This window comes from Nyctibius grandis, chromosome 8 (assembly GCF_013368605.1).
Source record: "Nyctibius grandis isolate bNycGra1 chromosome 8, bNycGra1.pri, whole genome shotgun sequence".
NCBI classification, from domain to species: domain Eukaryota; kingdom Metazoa; phylum Chordata; class Aves; order Nyctibiiformes; family Nyctibiidae; genus Nyctibius; species Nyctibius grandis.
In genome coordinates this window covers 22,317,718-22,331,943 of record NC_090665.1, presented here as the reverse complement: position 1 = coordinate 22,331,943, position 14,226 = coordinate 22,317,718, and the positions used below count along the sequence as shown (strand labels likewise).

General features: G+C 37.3%; 1 protein-coding gene across 4 annotated transcripts in view; it reads right to left on the bottom strand.

The window, feature by feature from the left end:
* The window catches only part of RBP1 (retinol binding protein 1), a 34,842-nt gene that overhangs the window by 1,933 nt on the left and 18,683 nt on the right, over nt 1–14,226 (bottom strand). For 3 of the 4 annotated variants that reach the window (XM_068406179.1, XM_068406180.1, XM_068406183.1), the window contains one exon: nt 10,615–10,947. The exons of the other annotated variant lie outside the window; for it this stretch is intronic. In XM_068406179.1, coding sequence (XP_068262280.1) covers nt 10,822–10,947 — 126 coding nt within the window. In that variant the 3' untranslated portion in view covers nt 10,615–10,821. Of the gene's footprint in view, nt 1–10,614; nt 10,948–14,226 lie in introns of those variants that run through there. 4 annotated transcript variants of the gene reach the window in all.

Genomic DNA, 14,226 nt, shown 5'->3' with positions numbered 1-14,226 from the left:
ATCGTTGTGTTAAGGTCCACAAAGAGAACTTTCAGTTTACGAATCAGTATCTTGATAGGCAGTAAAACCTCTACCACATTCGAGTGCCTGCCTAAACCACATGGAGCCAAGAGACAGTACAGATGCTGTTAACACATTTTTTTTTAAAGCCCTATGTGGATAATTGCAAGTCTGCAGATCACTGACCCTCTGTATTCTCATCATTTTCTTGGATCTGTGACTTGCTAGTTATACTGACCTGCCTCTCGTCACATTTCAGCTTGAAAATTTTGACTTATCCACTTCAAGTCTTAGAAATTATTCTATTTGCTCCGTGTTTATTGTTTAAATACCACATACATAGAGCCAAACTCTCAAAGTGGCAAAACAATACCTCCTTCCTATGTTACAAGTAGAAGTTTGGGGAAATGAAGAAAAGGTGCCATCTCCTAATTGTCATGATTAGCATGTCTCAGCATCCTTTCCATGTACGACCACCAGTAAAATCACTAGGGATGCCATGTATAGCATGTGTTGAATGCTGGCAATGGGAGGAGGAAGGCGTCTTCTTCAGGTTTTCCAATATGTATGTTAAAAACCAAAATTCTGAGCTCATAGCTTGTGTGTCAGGTTTCAACCCAGGGCTAAGTTTTATGGCTGAACAGTAAGACCCTGGAAATAAAGCGAAGTCATGAAAAATCAAAAGACTTTTGTTAAAAGCCTAAGTAACTTTTTCAGTCTTTATTTGTGCGTGAAGGAACAAAGATGGCTTTTCTTGCCTCTGTCCTACAAATCAATATTGGTTTGTGGCAGTTTGAAAGAAAACATCTCATAAAAAGGACCTAGACTGACAGATTGAAAAGTGAGGCCCAAATGTTTTTTCTATGGAATGAGTCAGCAGTCACGGATGCTACTTCTAACACTTGCCTCCAGTTCCTCTCATGGTATCTGAGACCTACCCAGAAGAGAAATCCTATATGGGCAGCTGAACAAAGTTCAGCCTTCTTGCTATCTGAAAGAGCTGGTAATGCACTCACCTTGGGAAAGATTACGCTGTAAAGCACTGTTGGGAGCACTATATAAAGAACAGCGCTACTGGTCGAACAGAATTTTTTCTGTAAACTTTTGGGCATGGTATTTTGAAGAGATGGTAGCACGCTTCCCACTCTTGCCTCATTTCATTTTCCTTTTAACTTATCTAATATGCGTACATAACACAGGAGCAAAATGCCTTGTACTCCCCCGATAAGCCCCTACACTTCTCATGCTTGACAGCTGGGACTTTTGCCTATAGTTATTTGGTTGTTGTTTAACACATAGAAATATGGCAAGCTGCGTAAGTTGTTCTTAGCAACTGACTTCCCCTGAAGGATTCAGACAGAAGCAGCATGGTCACAGACACTTATTATTATTTTTAACTTGTTAGCACATGTGCACTCACTAGGTTTATTTTTATTTTTAAGAAAATTAATCACTTGAAATGTATTCAGTGATGGCTGCTACTGCAAAAACTGTCAGAGGTGCTATCTCACCAGGCTCGGGGCTCTGTTCAGCACAAACACGAGCAGTCACACTATGACAACTAAAAGTAAGTTGGAGGGAGGCCATCTGCTTCTTGTCGGTATGTAAGAAGGCTTGCAGGCCTTGGGGATTGAGCTGGGTGAAGGCAGTCATCAGCTAGTGGGCAGAGAATTTACTAAGAAGCGGCAGGAGCACTAGGAGATACATGTGCAGTGGGAAAGGACAGAATCAAAAGGTGTTATTTGCAAAACGGGCTCAGCAAATAGTATTCGGTTGCCCAGTTGTTAATGGTTGCCCTCCCTCAATATCAAATGGCACTAAACTACCTTGAATGTCCCTAGCTTAGAAGCTTTCTTGTCAGGTCAGATACAACTATGTATAACCAAGCCTACCCCAGTGTCTTGGAGTTAGAGCTTTGGCTTGTGACTCTTAAGCTTGCTTGCTTGTTCAGGTCTGAACCCTGCAGAAAAGGAATGGAAGTTTGATCAGTTGTACATACGGTTGTTGGCTAAACACTTATTATTTAATGTCAGTTCTTAGCTAATCATGCCTAAACAGAAATCTGCAGGAACAATCTTTTTGTTGACACCTTAGAGAAGGGAAAATTCCTTCATTCACATCTCAGTGGAGGAACATGTCTGACATCTTGTTGACAGAACAGTAGGGACAGGTTGCAAATGCCATGATAGGGTGAGGACGTACACATAGCTTGCAGTTATGCCAGTTTGGCACATTTTATGTTTACCTTCAATTTAAATAAAGATGCACAAAAATATGTTTTAATCACCCTTTTAGAAATAAAATAATTGGATTTCTGCTATTGGTTATTTTTTCTTTTTTTTTTTTGATCACTGACTGTCTTCATTCATTCTTATGTCTCTTACTCCATCTCCTTTTGCTGTTGGAGTTGGATACAGGTGATACACACTTTATTAATTAGAAGCCTTCCTCCTCTCTAACCAAGGACTTTGGCTTAGCACTTAGAGACTTCATGATGTCACTAGTGATCCTGTTACTGAGTTTGATAATAATAAAAAATCATTCAGCAGATCCTACTGGCTTGAGAACTCACTTTTATTAAAGTGGTTTGCATTATGAAAAATTATGCTGTAGAGAAATAACAGCCAATGGATAAAGCTGACCTTGATTTTCAAAATAAATGGGGAATACTGAATTTATCCATTCATTGATTCTCCTGAACACTTATTCAATGCTCTTTATCCACAGGCTTCAAGGAAGCACGTAAAAATCATTAGCCTTTGTAAAATCAGAAAACCTTAGGGAACGACATGGTTTGGCCAAGGTCATGAAATAAGCCACTAGTCAGAGCAGGTTAGTGAGTATAACCCTTTATGTTATCCACTAAAGCATGCTTCCTCCTGGGCTAACTTCAATGTAGACTGAAAACCTGAACCTATTTTAAGTGCTTTGTCATTGCCATTAAGGCTGCCTAAGTTTTCCCTTCAAAGATTTTTTCAGGATCTGAATTCCCTGCATGAGCTACGCATTAATATCTGTAACTGTAATCTGTAACTTAATTGTATTTATTCTGTGGCAAAGTTTTGTAATTGCAACTGCCACTTCTTATCTTCATCAGATAAAGGTTGGATTACTCAGACATTGAACTGGAATACTGATTGATGGTTTTTGAATTAAAAGAATCTATAAAAAGCAGTGTGAGTTTTTTTTCTTTGATGCTTCTATGACAAGCACAATTTAGCTAAGAAAACATGTATCTCCTTTAGCTTGTTCATGCCTGACCATAAAGGCTGAAATGTCATTTTAATGCAGGGTCTCATCCATTAGAATAACATTTTAAAGAATCAATTTTGTCAAACAGAAATAATCCTTTTACCTCATCTGGAGAACGCTTTATAGCGATACTTTCAAATATCTTAGGCCTCAAGTTTTCACATACCTCATAAATGGTGTAATTTGATGATGGAATGGTTTTGCTTAAAGTTCTAGAATCCAGATGAACAGAAAAAGTCATATCATCTGTTGTAATTAGTGGACAATTTTGAATTCACTATAGCCATTTAGAAAAAGTTTAAAACCATTCTTGTGGCAACCTTAAGGACCTAAAGCCACTGTCCCAGAAGGACTGTAAATTAGGTTCAGAGATATTGATAAAAACCCACAATAATATTCTGCCTGTTTGTTTTCTTTCACCAGTGTAGAGTAGTTACAGAACTGTTATCCTAGTCCTAGGAGAATTCCTAGATAGGGGAGTGTATCTATTTCCTGAATGCTTTCTTTTTGCCAGAAATCAGTTTTACTGCTTTAGCTAGAAAAAAATTACTAGCTCAGTAACCCAGAAGCAAAATCTTCTAGGTAACTGAATGCTATCACCCTGTGTGGTTGCACATCTCAGAACACAGGCATCAGTCTCTATTTCCTGTTGATTAATGGATGCTCTGTGTTGTAAATCTCTCAAATTTATTCCTCTCACAGTGCTGTACGGTTATTCTCTTCTGCCTGCATCTCCAGCTCCACAACAGCACTCCTGCTGTGGGAAAGGCTCTGGCTTCATTCTACCACATCCTGTTTGAGAAATGAAGACAGCATCTAGTTCTCCAGTGCATCTTGGAACTTATTAGAAAATAATTTGTTGTACTAACACTGGTGTTTAGATGTCTGTCTGTCCTTGCAGTGCATTTCTGGATTTAAGTTGGCAGTTATTTGATAGAAACAGCATTTAAGATGGAAATTTATAGTCATCTTTAAAAATAAGTAATTTGAAAAATCCAGATATTGTCTGAGGTAGTTAAATGAATTGGTATACTCTGTGTAACTAAAATGCAAATGCAGCATACTTGACAGTGCAAGATGGCTCTTTAAGCATGTATGTAATCAGTCAATTTAAGAATCATTGCTGGTGGGCCAAGCAATACAACTCAGGAGACATTGCTGAAGTTAAGATTTCTCCCAGACATCTGACAGGATAGGTTCTTGACAGCAGTGGTACAATATGGTTTCAGGAACTGAATGCACATGCATGCAAAGCAAGGGGAAGGAATATTTATATCTGATTTATTGATGTTGCCACTGGATGTCTGAATTGAAACAGGGAATTGATAAATATGATAATTTCAGTTTTCCATAAAAAGTACCAAGTACATTTAATATAGAAGAAAATACAAATGAAAATAGTGTTTCTTAAAATGTGTATTTTATAAGAAAACTTGTAGATATAGATATATATATACATATATATAACAGAATAGCAGACTGTCTTTCACTAGACGAGTGAAAGAAAAGAGAAAAAGAATTGAACTAGGTGATTTTCAAATTGAAAAACTGAGGCCTAAATATTCCCCAGAAATTCAGTCATGCTCATGATGATACATTTCTCTAGTTTATATGTGAAAAGCAAGTTAACCAATTGATTAGGAGAGTTACTTTTAAGAAAGCATTTGAAAGTTACTTTTCCAAATTTCCATTAAAAGCTTCCTAGAAATGGTGAGAACTATAGCAGTGAGTTTTTTCATATATAGGGAGGAATGGAAGGAAAAGAAAGAAAGAAAGAAAGAGACAGGAAGGAAAAGAAAGAAAGAAAGAGACAGGAAGGAAAAGAAAGAAAGAATCCTTATCAATGGATGTAAAAGTATATTTTTATCTGTAATCCACTATATAATTAGTATAACAGCTTGCCTAGCATGTTGCCAAAAAGAATTTAAGGAAGCCGAATGATTAAGGCAGAACAACCATGTTTACCTCTGTCTTGCTAAAACTATTTGGTACGTAGTGCAAAATGAAAATATCCACTCTGGTCTGCAGAGATTTTTCTCGCTTGCCCCCTTCAGACTGTATTTGAAGTTATAGTTATTAGTTGTTTGGCTTCACCTTGATTGTATGGGAATTTCCAGATGATCTGAGGTTTGAGCAGAGAAAAAACCAATATGGAAACAAATATCTCCTTTTTATGGGCATAGACACAGACTGTCAGGTGTGTGAAAGCAGTGCAAGCAAAGCATCAGCTTTGGCCCCTGTGATAGCAACAATGAAAAAAAGAGCTTGAGCTGGGAAGTATTTCTTCAGTACCATTAGACTCCTTATGAGGAGTTTCCCTTCATAACAGTGGGGAAACAAAGTCCTCTGCTGAAATGAAATGTGTTACTTGTAAAAATATAAGTATCTCAGTAGTTTTTTTTCTAACTTGCCAAACATAAATGAAGTCTTTGGAGTAAGCTATATATCTATTAGAATGATGTTTATCATTGCCTTTGTTGCTAGTAAAAGACAATCCTGTCGGTGAAAAGAAAGTCTATTGGTTATCAAGGTATTGTGCTCCTTTGCTTCCCAGTTGAAAGATGAACTTTTTGAAGAGAGGACTCCTGCCTAAATTAGCTCTATTATCAAGATACTGCAACTAACAGGCATTTAAAGGTAGAAAATAAAGTCTGTTAGAACAATATTCAGCATGAGAGAGGAAAAAATAATCCCTTTTCCCCCTTGTGACTAACATAGCTACATCTTCAGCCAGCAATCCTAAGAATTCAAATAGCACTATGTTGTAACAGTGTGTCCTCATTTAGCCTGCACCCAGGGCCAAACAATAAACAACTTTTCTATCACCCCATATCCCTTACCCAAGTGAGGAAGGGAATTGGGAAAAGGAAGGAGACACGTAGGTTGAAGTTAAATGGATTTAATGAAATAAAGAAATCAATATAAATGACAACACAAAAGATACAAAACTATACTTATCTACAGAGCACCGGCAAGTTGCTCCAGGAATCACAATCAATTTAAGAGAGGGAGAAGGAAAAAAAGGCAAGAGAAGCACCACCTCTTCCCAGCAAGCCCTCCCTTTTATAGTGAACTTGATGTCTATGATATAGAATACATCTGTGGGCCAGCCTGGGTCAGCTGCCCTGGGTTTAACTGCTAAGGGCCTTGATCACCATGGCTGGCCACAAACTGAAACAAAATCCCAATGAAACCAGGACACAGTGACAGTGGCAAAGTACAACATGGTTGGAAGGTATATGAGCCCTACTAATGGACAGATGTGAAATTGCTTTGTGCCTGCCATTCATTGGAATATGCTCATTGCCTTTGAAGGCTGATTTGCTATCTCTGTTCAACAACATATCCTTCACTTGTGAGTAAAGGTTATATTACTGCGTGGCAATCAGAGATATCTGAACTTTCAAAGAAGACATCATATCATTATTATAACCTTTTATATAGTGTCTATTAAATGAACAATCATTAGATGGAGTCTCTAATGGGATGCTTTGAAAGTTCAGATTTATCAAAAGCAGCCCAAAACTGTTCCTCTTCCCCCCATTAATACATTTTTCATTAGTGTCCGACCATCCAGGCTGCTGAGTAATCTGCCTTTTATCTAGCCAGCACATCTACATAACTTTTTGCTTTCTGTCAGTGGATAGCATTGTGTTTTAATAGTTTCCGTATCAAGGTAGAGATCTCAGTACCTTGCAGAATCCCATTCAAGCACATTTGCAATGCAGACAGTAGATTGAATTTAGATATCTAATTACAACAGGTGAAAATATTCGCATTAATCTTAAACATTGAAATACCTACTTTTGAAATCCCTGGTGCAATTACAGGTAGTTTTGCTATCCTTTCAAGGCAAAAAAAAAGAATGAAAAAAGTGTTATTTCAGCCAATACTTTCATTGTGAAAATATTAAATTATCAGCAAATAAGCACTAAAATGACCCATGGTACAGCTTTACAAGGCTGAGTCTTCTAAAAATAAAGAGCACTTGCACCAGAAAGGAAAGGGATATGAAGAAAGGGAAATCTTCTTGCTTTGTCCAAGCTGTTTCATGAACACTTTTTTTTGCCCTGTTGAATGCACATGTTGCACAACAGCACATAATGCGCTACAAAAAAAGTTGTAGTGAGTCCAGGAACAGCTTTACTTCACAAAGAAATAGCTCTTATGATAAGTGCCCTTTTCTGTGGATACCTATTACCTTTATTTTTTGTCGACTTATACAGACGTTTTTAGGAGGAGGAATTACCAGGCAAGATAAGAAATCTGCCATCCTGTATATAGGCACATGACCTGGTGTCTTGCGGTTTTATGCTTCAGAGATGAACTGTAGTGAACCTTTGGTCAGCTCTGTTACTGAAAGCTGTATTTATTTTGCTATTGATGATTTTGTTGTGGTGGGGCTTTTTTTTTTATTTTCATTGTGCAGGAGGGACTTAAAAAAAGATCAATGTTATTTGTTTTAACTTGGGATGTACTCTGCATTTGCCTCCACTAAGATTTAGGCATTTCTGCTTCAAATCTTTAGTGTTTGATGAGAGAATCTGAGTAATCTGAACTGATCTGTTTTTTATACTGAAAACCGTTCACTTACTTCAGGGGCATATGTGACTGAGAAGGCAACTAGATATTCCTGAAGTTACACAAGCTGGAGTGGGAAGCGCTGCATGACACTGGGCCAGATTTTCAAAGCATTCATGTGGCTGAAGAGGAAAAAAGGCTCTCCTAAAAAAATCCACATGATGTTCAAGCAAATTAGGTACTTATTACCTGTTATTTTAACTCATAGTTAAGTACTTGGTAAGGTTTTTGAGTGACCTTCAGCAGTTTAAGTGCCTGTTTCTTTGGTCACCAAAATACATTTGGAAATACAGTCAAAAATATATGCCATCATGCTGGGAGTTGGAAACAGAAATAGAATTTTGTGTAATGTCATACTTCAGATGTCTACAAGGCAGACTTGCTGTGTGAGAAAAATATATTATAAAGGAATTTACATATATTGCAAAAAACATTCTCTGAAATAATCCTGCGTATGTTTTTCAGAGATATTTGCCTTGTGTTCCATTACACAAAAGATGATAAGGAAAGTTTCTAATGGAAATTTGGGGTTTTTTGGTCCTTAAGGAGCTGGAACCAGACTGTTTAGGAGACTATTTTGCTATGGAACTCCGATGTTCTACTTATTTTCTGTTTTGCTTGATAGGGAATGAGTCATCTGTTTCTGCATCATTTAGGACAGTGTGAAATCTAGTTTGCAGTTCTTGTTTGTCTAGCTCCTAAATCAGCCCCCGTGTCTGAGATTGGTTGAAGCCAATCTCAGATGAAGTTGGTATGATGTGTTACTGCTGCAAAGTGTTGTGAAAGTCTGTTCTGTGCTTTCTGCTGTTTCTTATGTATAATAGGTCTAAAACTCACAACTAATTCAGAATTCTTTCAGAGTAATCTGTGAGCAGCTCTTAGGAATTGAGAAAGTATCTGTGTTTATATCTGAAATAATGGAACATATGTGTTGGAATAAAGGAGTAGTGATGACTAGCTTTTTAGCTAGTATTTTAGACCATATGTTGCCCTTAAGGATTGTCCTGAGTAATTAAGTGTCTCTGATAAACACTGGTATCAGTGATACAGTGGAGAGGACTGACTGTATTACAGTGAACTACATTGTTGTATCTAAAAATGAGTGTTTGGATGAGCCGCTTGGTAGTGTGTTTGAGTAAGTTCTTTTCTGTGTTACTGTAACATATATAAAATGGTGCTTTTCTCCCTTTTCCTCTCCAAAAATAAACTTGGAAATGTCAGCATCAAGAATGGCAGCATGTTTCTTGACAGGATGAGTGAAAGATCACACAGTCATTTCACAGAAGTACTTCTGAAATGTGTTAACTTCTTCTGCATGCCCTTAACATGCCCAGCTGGAGAGAAGTGTTGGAAATTGTAATGGTTATGGATGATCAGCATCAGTGTCTTGGTAAGAAAAGATAAATTGAATCATGCTGATTTAGAATTAGAGAAGGGGAGCAATGAACTGCTGTGAGTCTTGTTGCACTTGATCGAATGTTAAATTTCAGTGAGCTTGCCCCATATGCTATGGTTCTAAACCCTAACAAATTATAATGGTGACTGCATTGCATTATAAATGCCTCCTTTTTGTAGTAAGTGCACTGACTAGCACTTGAGAAAAATTCGATGGGAACATCAGGACAGAGAAGGAATTTTCAGTTTAAGTGTAACTTCAAATTCCAGTACAATTTTGCATTAGCTCTTTCTTCACCTTTTCTTGTATTTCAGCTCTGCACTTCTGTACTGTAGCTTTGTGTGACTGAAAGGGGAGGGGAAAGAAAGGCCAGCCAAACAGTTACAGGAAAGCTCTTAAAGTGATTCCACAATGTTGCTAAAAGCATTTTTAAGAACTGCACATCTTTGCACTTTATTGCTGATAATTATGCTCTGTATATTTCTGCACAGGCACAAACAAGCTCTAAATGTTAGCTACTCTATAATGCTTACGCACCCATAACTAACTGCTCATGCTTCTGCTCCAATCTTGAACTGTCAAATAGCTGAACATTTAAAAAAAGTATTTTAAATTTGAAATGCTCTTGTCACAATATTGACCTTTTAATTCACTCAGCATTAGAATAGTGTTGTACCAAGAGCCACATGGTCTCTTGTTATGTAGTAACTGTAGAGTCAATAACCATAGACCATTTCCCAGCCTTTTTTCCTCCCCTCCTTTAATAAGAATGTGGCCCTTGAAAGCAGGAATTTTATTCTGCCTCCATGGTAAAAGGGGGAATTTTATTCTGCCTCCATAGTGAAAGAGGGAATTTTATTCTCCTCTATGGTGTAGAAACTTAATCTTCAGGCAGACCTATTGAAGGGATTGGTGAAGAACTGAAATGCCATTCTGCTTAAGTGTTCAGTGTGGATACTTATTATTAGCTATTAACATAGAGAAAGTGCTTGCCCTGGTAATAAAACACATGGTACTGAAGGGATTCTACTTTTGTGTGCGCTTTTGCTAGACAGGAGTAAACTACTTAAATAAACATTTGCTTTGCGGTTAAAAAAACTCCTTAAAATAGAAATAGCAGTATCACATAGGTAGTATTCCAAGACAAATGTGTTACTAATAGAGGATGAAAGGATGAATAGCCATGAATCTGTTATGTGATTACAGATGAGACTGTCCAAAAAAGAATATAATACAATATGATACAGACCAGGAAGTTTTATAAATGTTGTACTGGAGAACTCTTGCTTTTTAGTGTTCACTTAAATTTAATATAGTAGAGTCAACCAAATGATAGGCATTGATGAAAGTGGATGTATCTAGTGGAGCATAAGCATTCATGCCATGCCAGTAGACCCTTACCCTGTACTGCTCAGTCCCATAAGAGACTCTTTAGGAATCTAATGCACCTTCTTGTTACAAGGTATTTGCCATTCAGCCCGCTCATGCTTATTTTACAGTAAAACTGTTACATAGATCACACTAAGCAATTCTTTCCCATCTTTCATAGTTAGACTGTTGCATAAATGTAGACTGCGACCCTAACTCTTGTTTCAATTCTGGTTTCCATGGATTAGATTGTAAGAGATGCTCTTAGTCCGTGTGTTTCCATGGAGTATTTCAGTGGTGTGGACTGAAATGGGAACGCTTTGATCTTCTGGTGTTTTAAACAACAGCCTCTAGGAAAGAAAACAGTAAAGTTTATACACTGGAATCAGCCTGGTGACTCTGATTCTGTTAGAACACTTATCTTACTGAGATACTAGGGGTAAAGAAAATGAGTGGCATGGACAAAATAAATAGGGAATGGCTGTTTGGCATCTCTTGCAGTACAAGAATTAGGAAGAATTACATTATAATAGCAGGTAGGAGGTTCAAGCAAACAAAAAGAGGTGTTTTCTCAGCAACTGACAGAGGCTCTTGTGTTTGTTAAAAGTTTACATTGATCCCAAAAGTGACTGGAGAGTTTTATGGAAGAAAAATATGGTGAAGGCTATTAAATAGAGAGATAACATCTTCTGGCTTGAGCTGCAGATCAGTAAAGGCTGGGAGAAGATTGTGGTATTATGTTAGTCATATTATGTGGAACTCACAAAGGGTGGTGTTCTGCAAACATGGCACTACAGAATATATGTGAAGACGAAATGCTCTAGCAACATTAAAGGCATTTCACAAGATTAATACCATTCATTTAATAATATTAATTAATATTAAAATACCTCTTTAGGGAATGAAATCTGGTTTAATTTGTGTTCTGTTGTGCCAGCAAAATATTTTGGTATCTATTAAAAAATCCTGGATTTCTAGAATACAGAAACAAAAAATCAACAGTCCTTAGACATACATGTATTTTGTATAAATTAGATTAGATTTGCACTCATATCAAATATCCATTCTTCAAGTACTGAGATAATGTTTTATACCCTTATTTTCCCCACTAAAATTAATATGTATGTTTTGAATTATTAATATCAACCAGAAAATAAATCGTTTTCCAAATGAAAATATCCTCTGTACAGATTATGCTATTAGATCAAATGTAATCAACTTGTTAAAAAATATCAGTGCTGCAAATTTCTCTTCTCTCATTCTCACCCTTCCCTCTCCTCTTACTCTTAAAAGATCATCCTGTTTTCTTTACAGATCATGCCACTACAAAGGGTTTCAGTTCTGTACCTGACCCCTTCCATTTGCAGATACTTTATGCTTTTCAAATCCTATGGAAACTTCTTTCCTGTTCTGCTCTGTGAAAGCCTTATTTCTTAATCATTGCATGTCTAAGCACACAACCTGAATTAATCCTTTTCCCGTTTTTGTTATGTAAAGACATGGGTAGATCAGATGGTGAACAATCACAAATACCATGAAAAAGGCAGCTGAGGGTCACACTAAATGTTTAATCCTTATTGCTAAAATAGGTTGCAAAAGAGGTGAAGAGGAAGTATAGCACGCAGAAGTGTCCTTTCTGTGAGGAACCTCTTAAACTGCTATTCATCTGCCTAATCTGCTGTCCACTGTGAGACAGTGGCCCAGTTCTGTCACTGGAACTTGGTGCTATGGAGAATGCCACTGATGTGGTGTGCTCTGCTCCTCTTGGAAGTTGTGTGGGAATTTGGGCATAAGGCCCAAACTTGTGTATTGGCCAAATGAGCAGAATGTCCTCTGCTGGACAGGGCATGATCTAATTAATGGGAGCATTCCCTGGGGAAAAGCAAGCCTTGTGTACAGTAAGGCAGTTTCCAGAGAAAACAATTATAGAAACGTATGGAACAATTGTGAAATTTGGGTGGGAGGACAGACGAAATTTTACGAAAGCCAGTAGAAAACTAGCTGTATTCCAGACCTTGTTACTCAGACTATCCAACATCGTTGGATAGCAAGTGAGTTGAAGGGAAAGAGGGAAGAGGAAAAGGAGGAAGTTAGGTGAAATGCACCTTTCTGCCTTTCCATTCACACTGCTGCTGTAAGCACTGGTCTTTCGTTGTCCATTATCTGGAAGTAATGCAGTTGTGCAGAAATACAGGGTTGGTATCGGCAAACTGTATCTGAAATTCTGTGGAAGATCAATAAAATGAATATGAAGTCTGATTCCTGAGGAGTAAGCAAATCTGGATATAAATTCACTGGCTACTAAGCAGCTTTGAAAGTAGTCTGTGAGCCTGATGTTTGTCAAGTAATTGTTGAATGTTACGCATTCAGTAAGCAGCTATTTTATGGAGGAAGTTTTAAATTACTTTTTATGATAACAAGTTGTTAAAGGTTTATGGAAACAGCATGGCTTATTTTATACACATTATTTGGAGAGCATCATCATGGAAGCAATGAACGAACATAATTTCCGTTTCCAAGGGAAATGGTTGCTGCAGTAGACACAAGAGGTTAGTTACAATTATAATGACAAGCAATTGAGATGATTTGAAGAGAATGTATTCAAAGTTAAATATTTCTGAAGTTTCTGTATTTGAACTGTGGAAGTACTTCCTGAGCTTGCCTTTTCTCCATAATTAGAAGCATGTTACATTGCTTCTGGTTGATAAGCCATTAGTTATTAGTACCGTGCTAAATTTGCCCTTGTACCAAATGACCCAAAAGGGAAAAGCTGTTTGATTACTATAATAATAGCTTTTAACAATTGGATTTACTTAGCTAGATGTTAATTGATCCACTTACAACCTTCTGCAAAAAGAGTTTGTGAATGTTACACAATACTACAGGGAGCTGCAGGCAAAAATTAGAAGATATCTGGTGAATGAAGGGTTACGAACTTCCAAGTTCTATTGAAGGAAAACTACATTTCAAAAAAGGTCTCAGTCAGTGCTGAACATTAAGAAGAATTATGCAAAGTTTAATTGTGGATAGTGGTGTGAACCATCTCTTTATTGTGTAGTTTCAATTTTTACATGAGAAGGAAAATATCGGTGGTCTGAAAAAATTAAGATCTGTTATAAATGAGAAGTCGGATTTCGTTCCTTGTTTACCATCGTTCTCTTGCTTTTCTTGGGGCTGAAGAGTGAAGAGATATCTGGAGGGTGTGCATGGTTATAAAATCGATAATTTAGAAACTTGAAGGAAAGAAGTTTCTGTGTCCAATAATCTTTCAAGAAAAACAAATGACTGATGCACTGAAGTTTGGCAACTGGGATATCCCCAACCTTGTGTAAGGTGATAAATAACATTTTTAGTAGACAGCTGTTTGCAATTTCACTGAAGCAGAGCCATATTTGTAACCAGAGGCACACAGGTTTCTGATCCTTTTCCCTCCCCGACAACCTTTCTATCTTATTTAACTGTAACCAGTTTTGACCTGTCCCCCTCCAAGTAGAAGAAAACTTAATCACTATTAACTGCTGGTCTGTGTATCAGTCAGGAGGGATATCCCTTTAGCTATGGAAACATAGCTAGATGACAAACACACTCTTCCATGAGACAAAAACAGCTTCTGCATGTATCTGATTGAC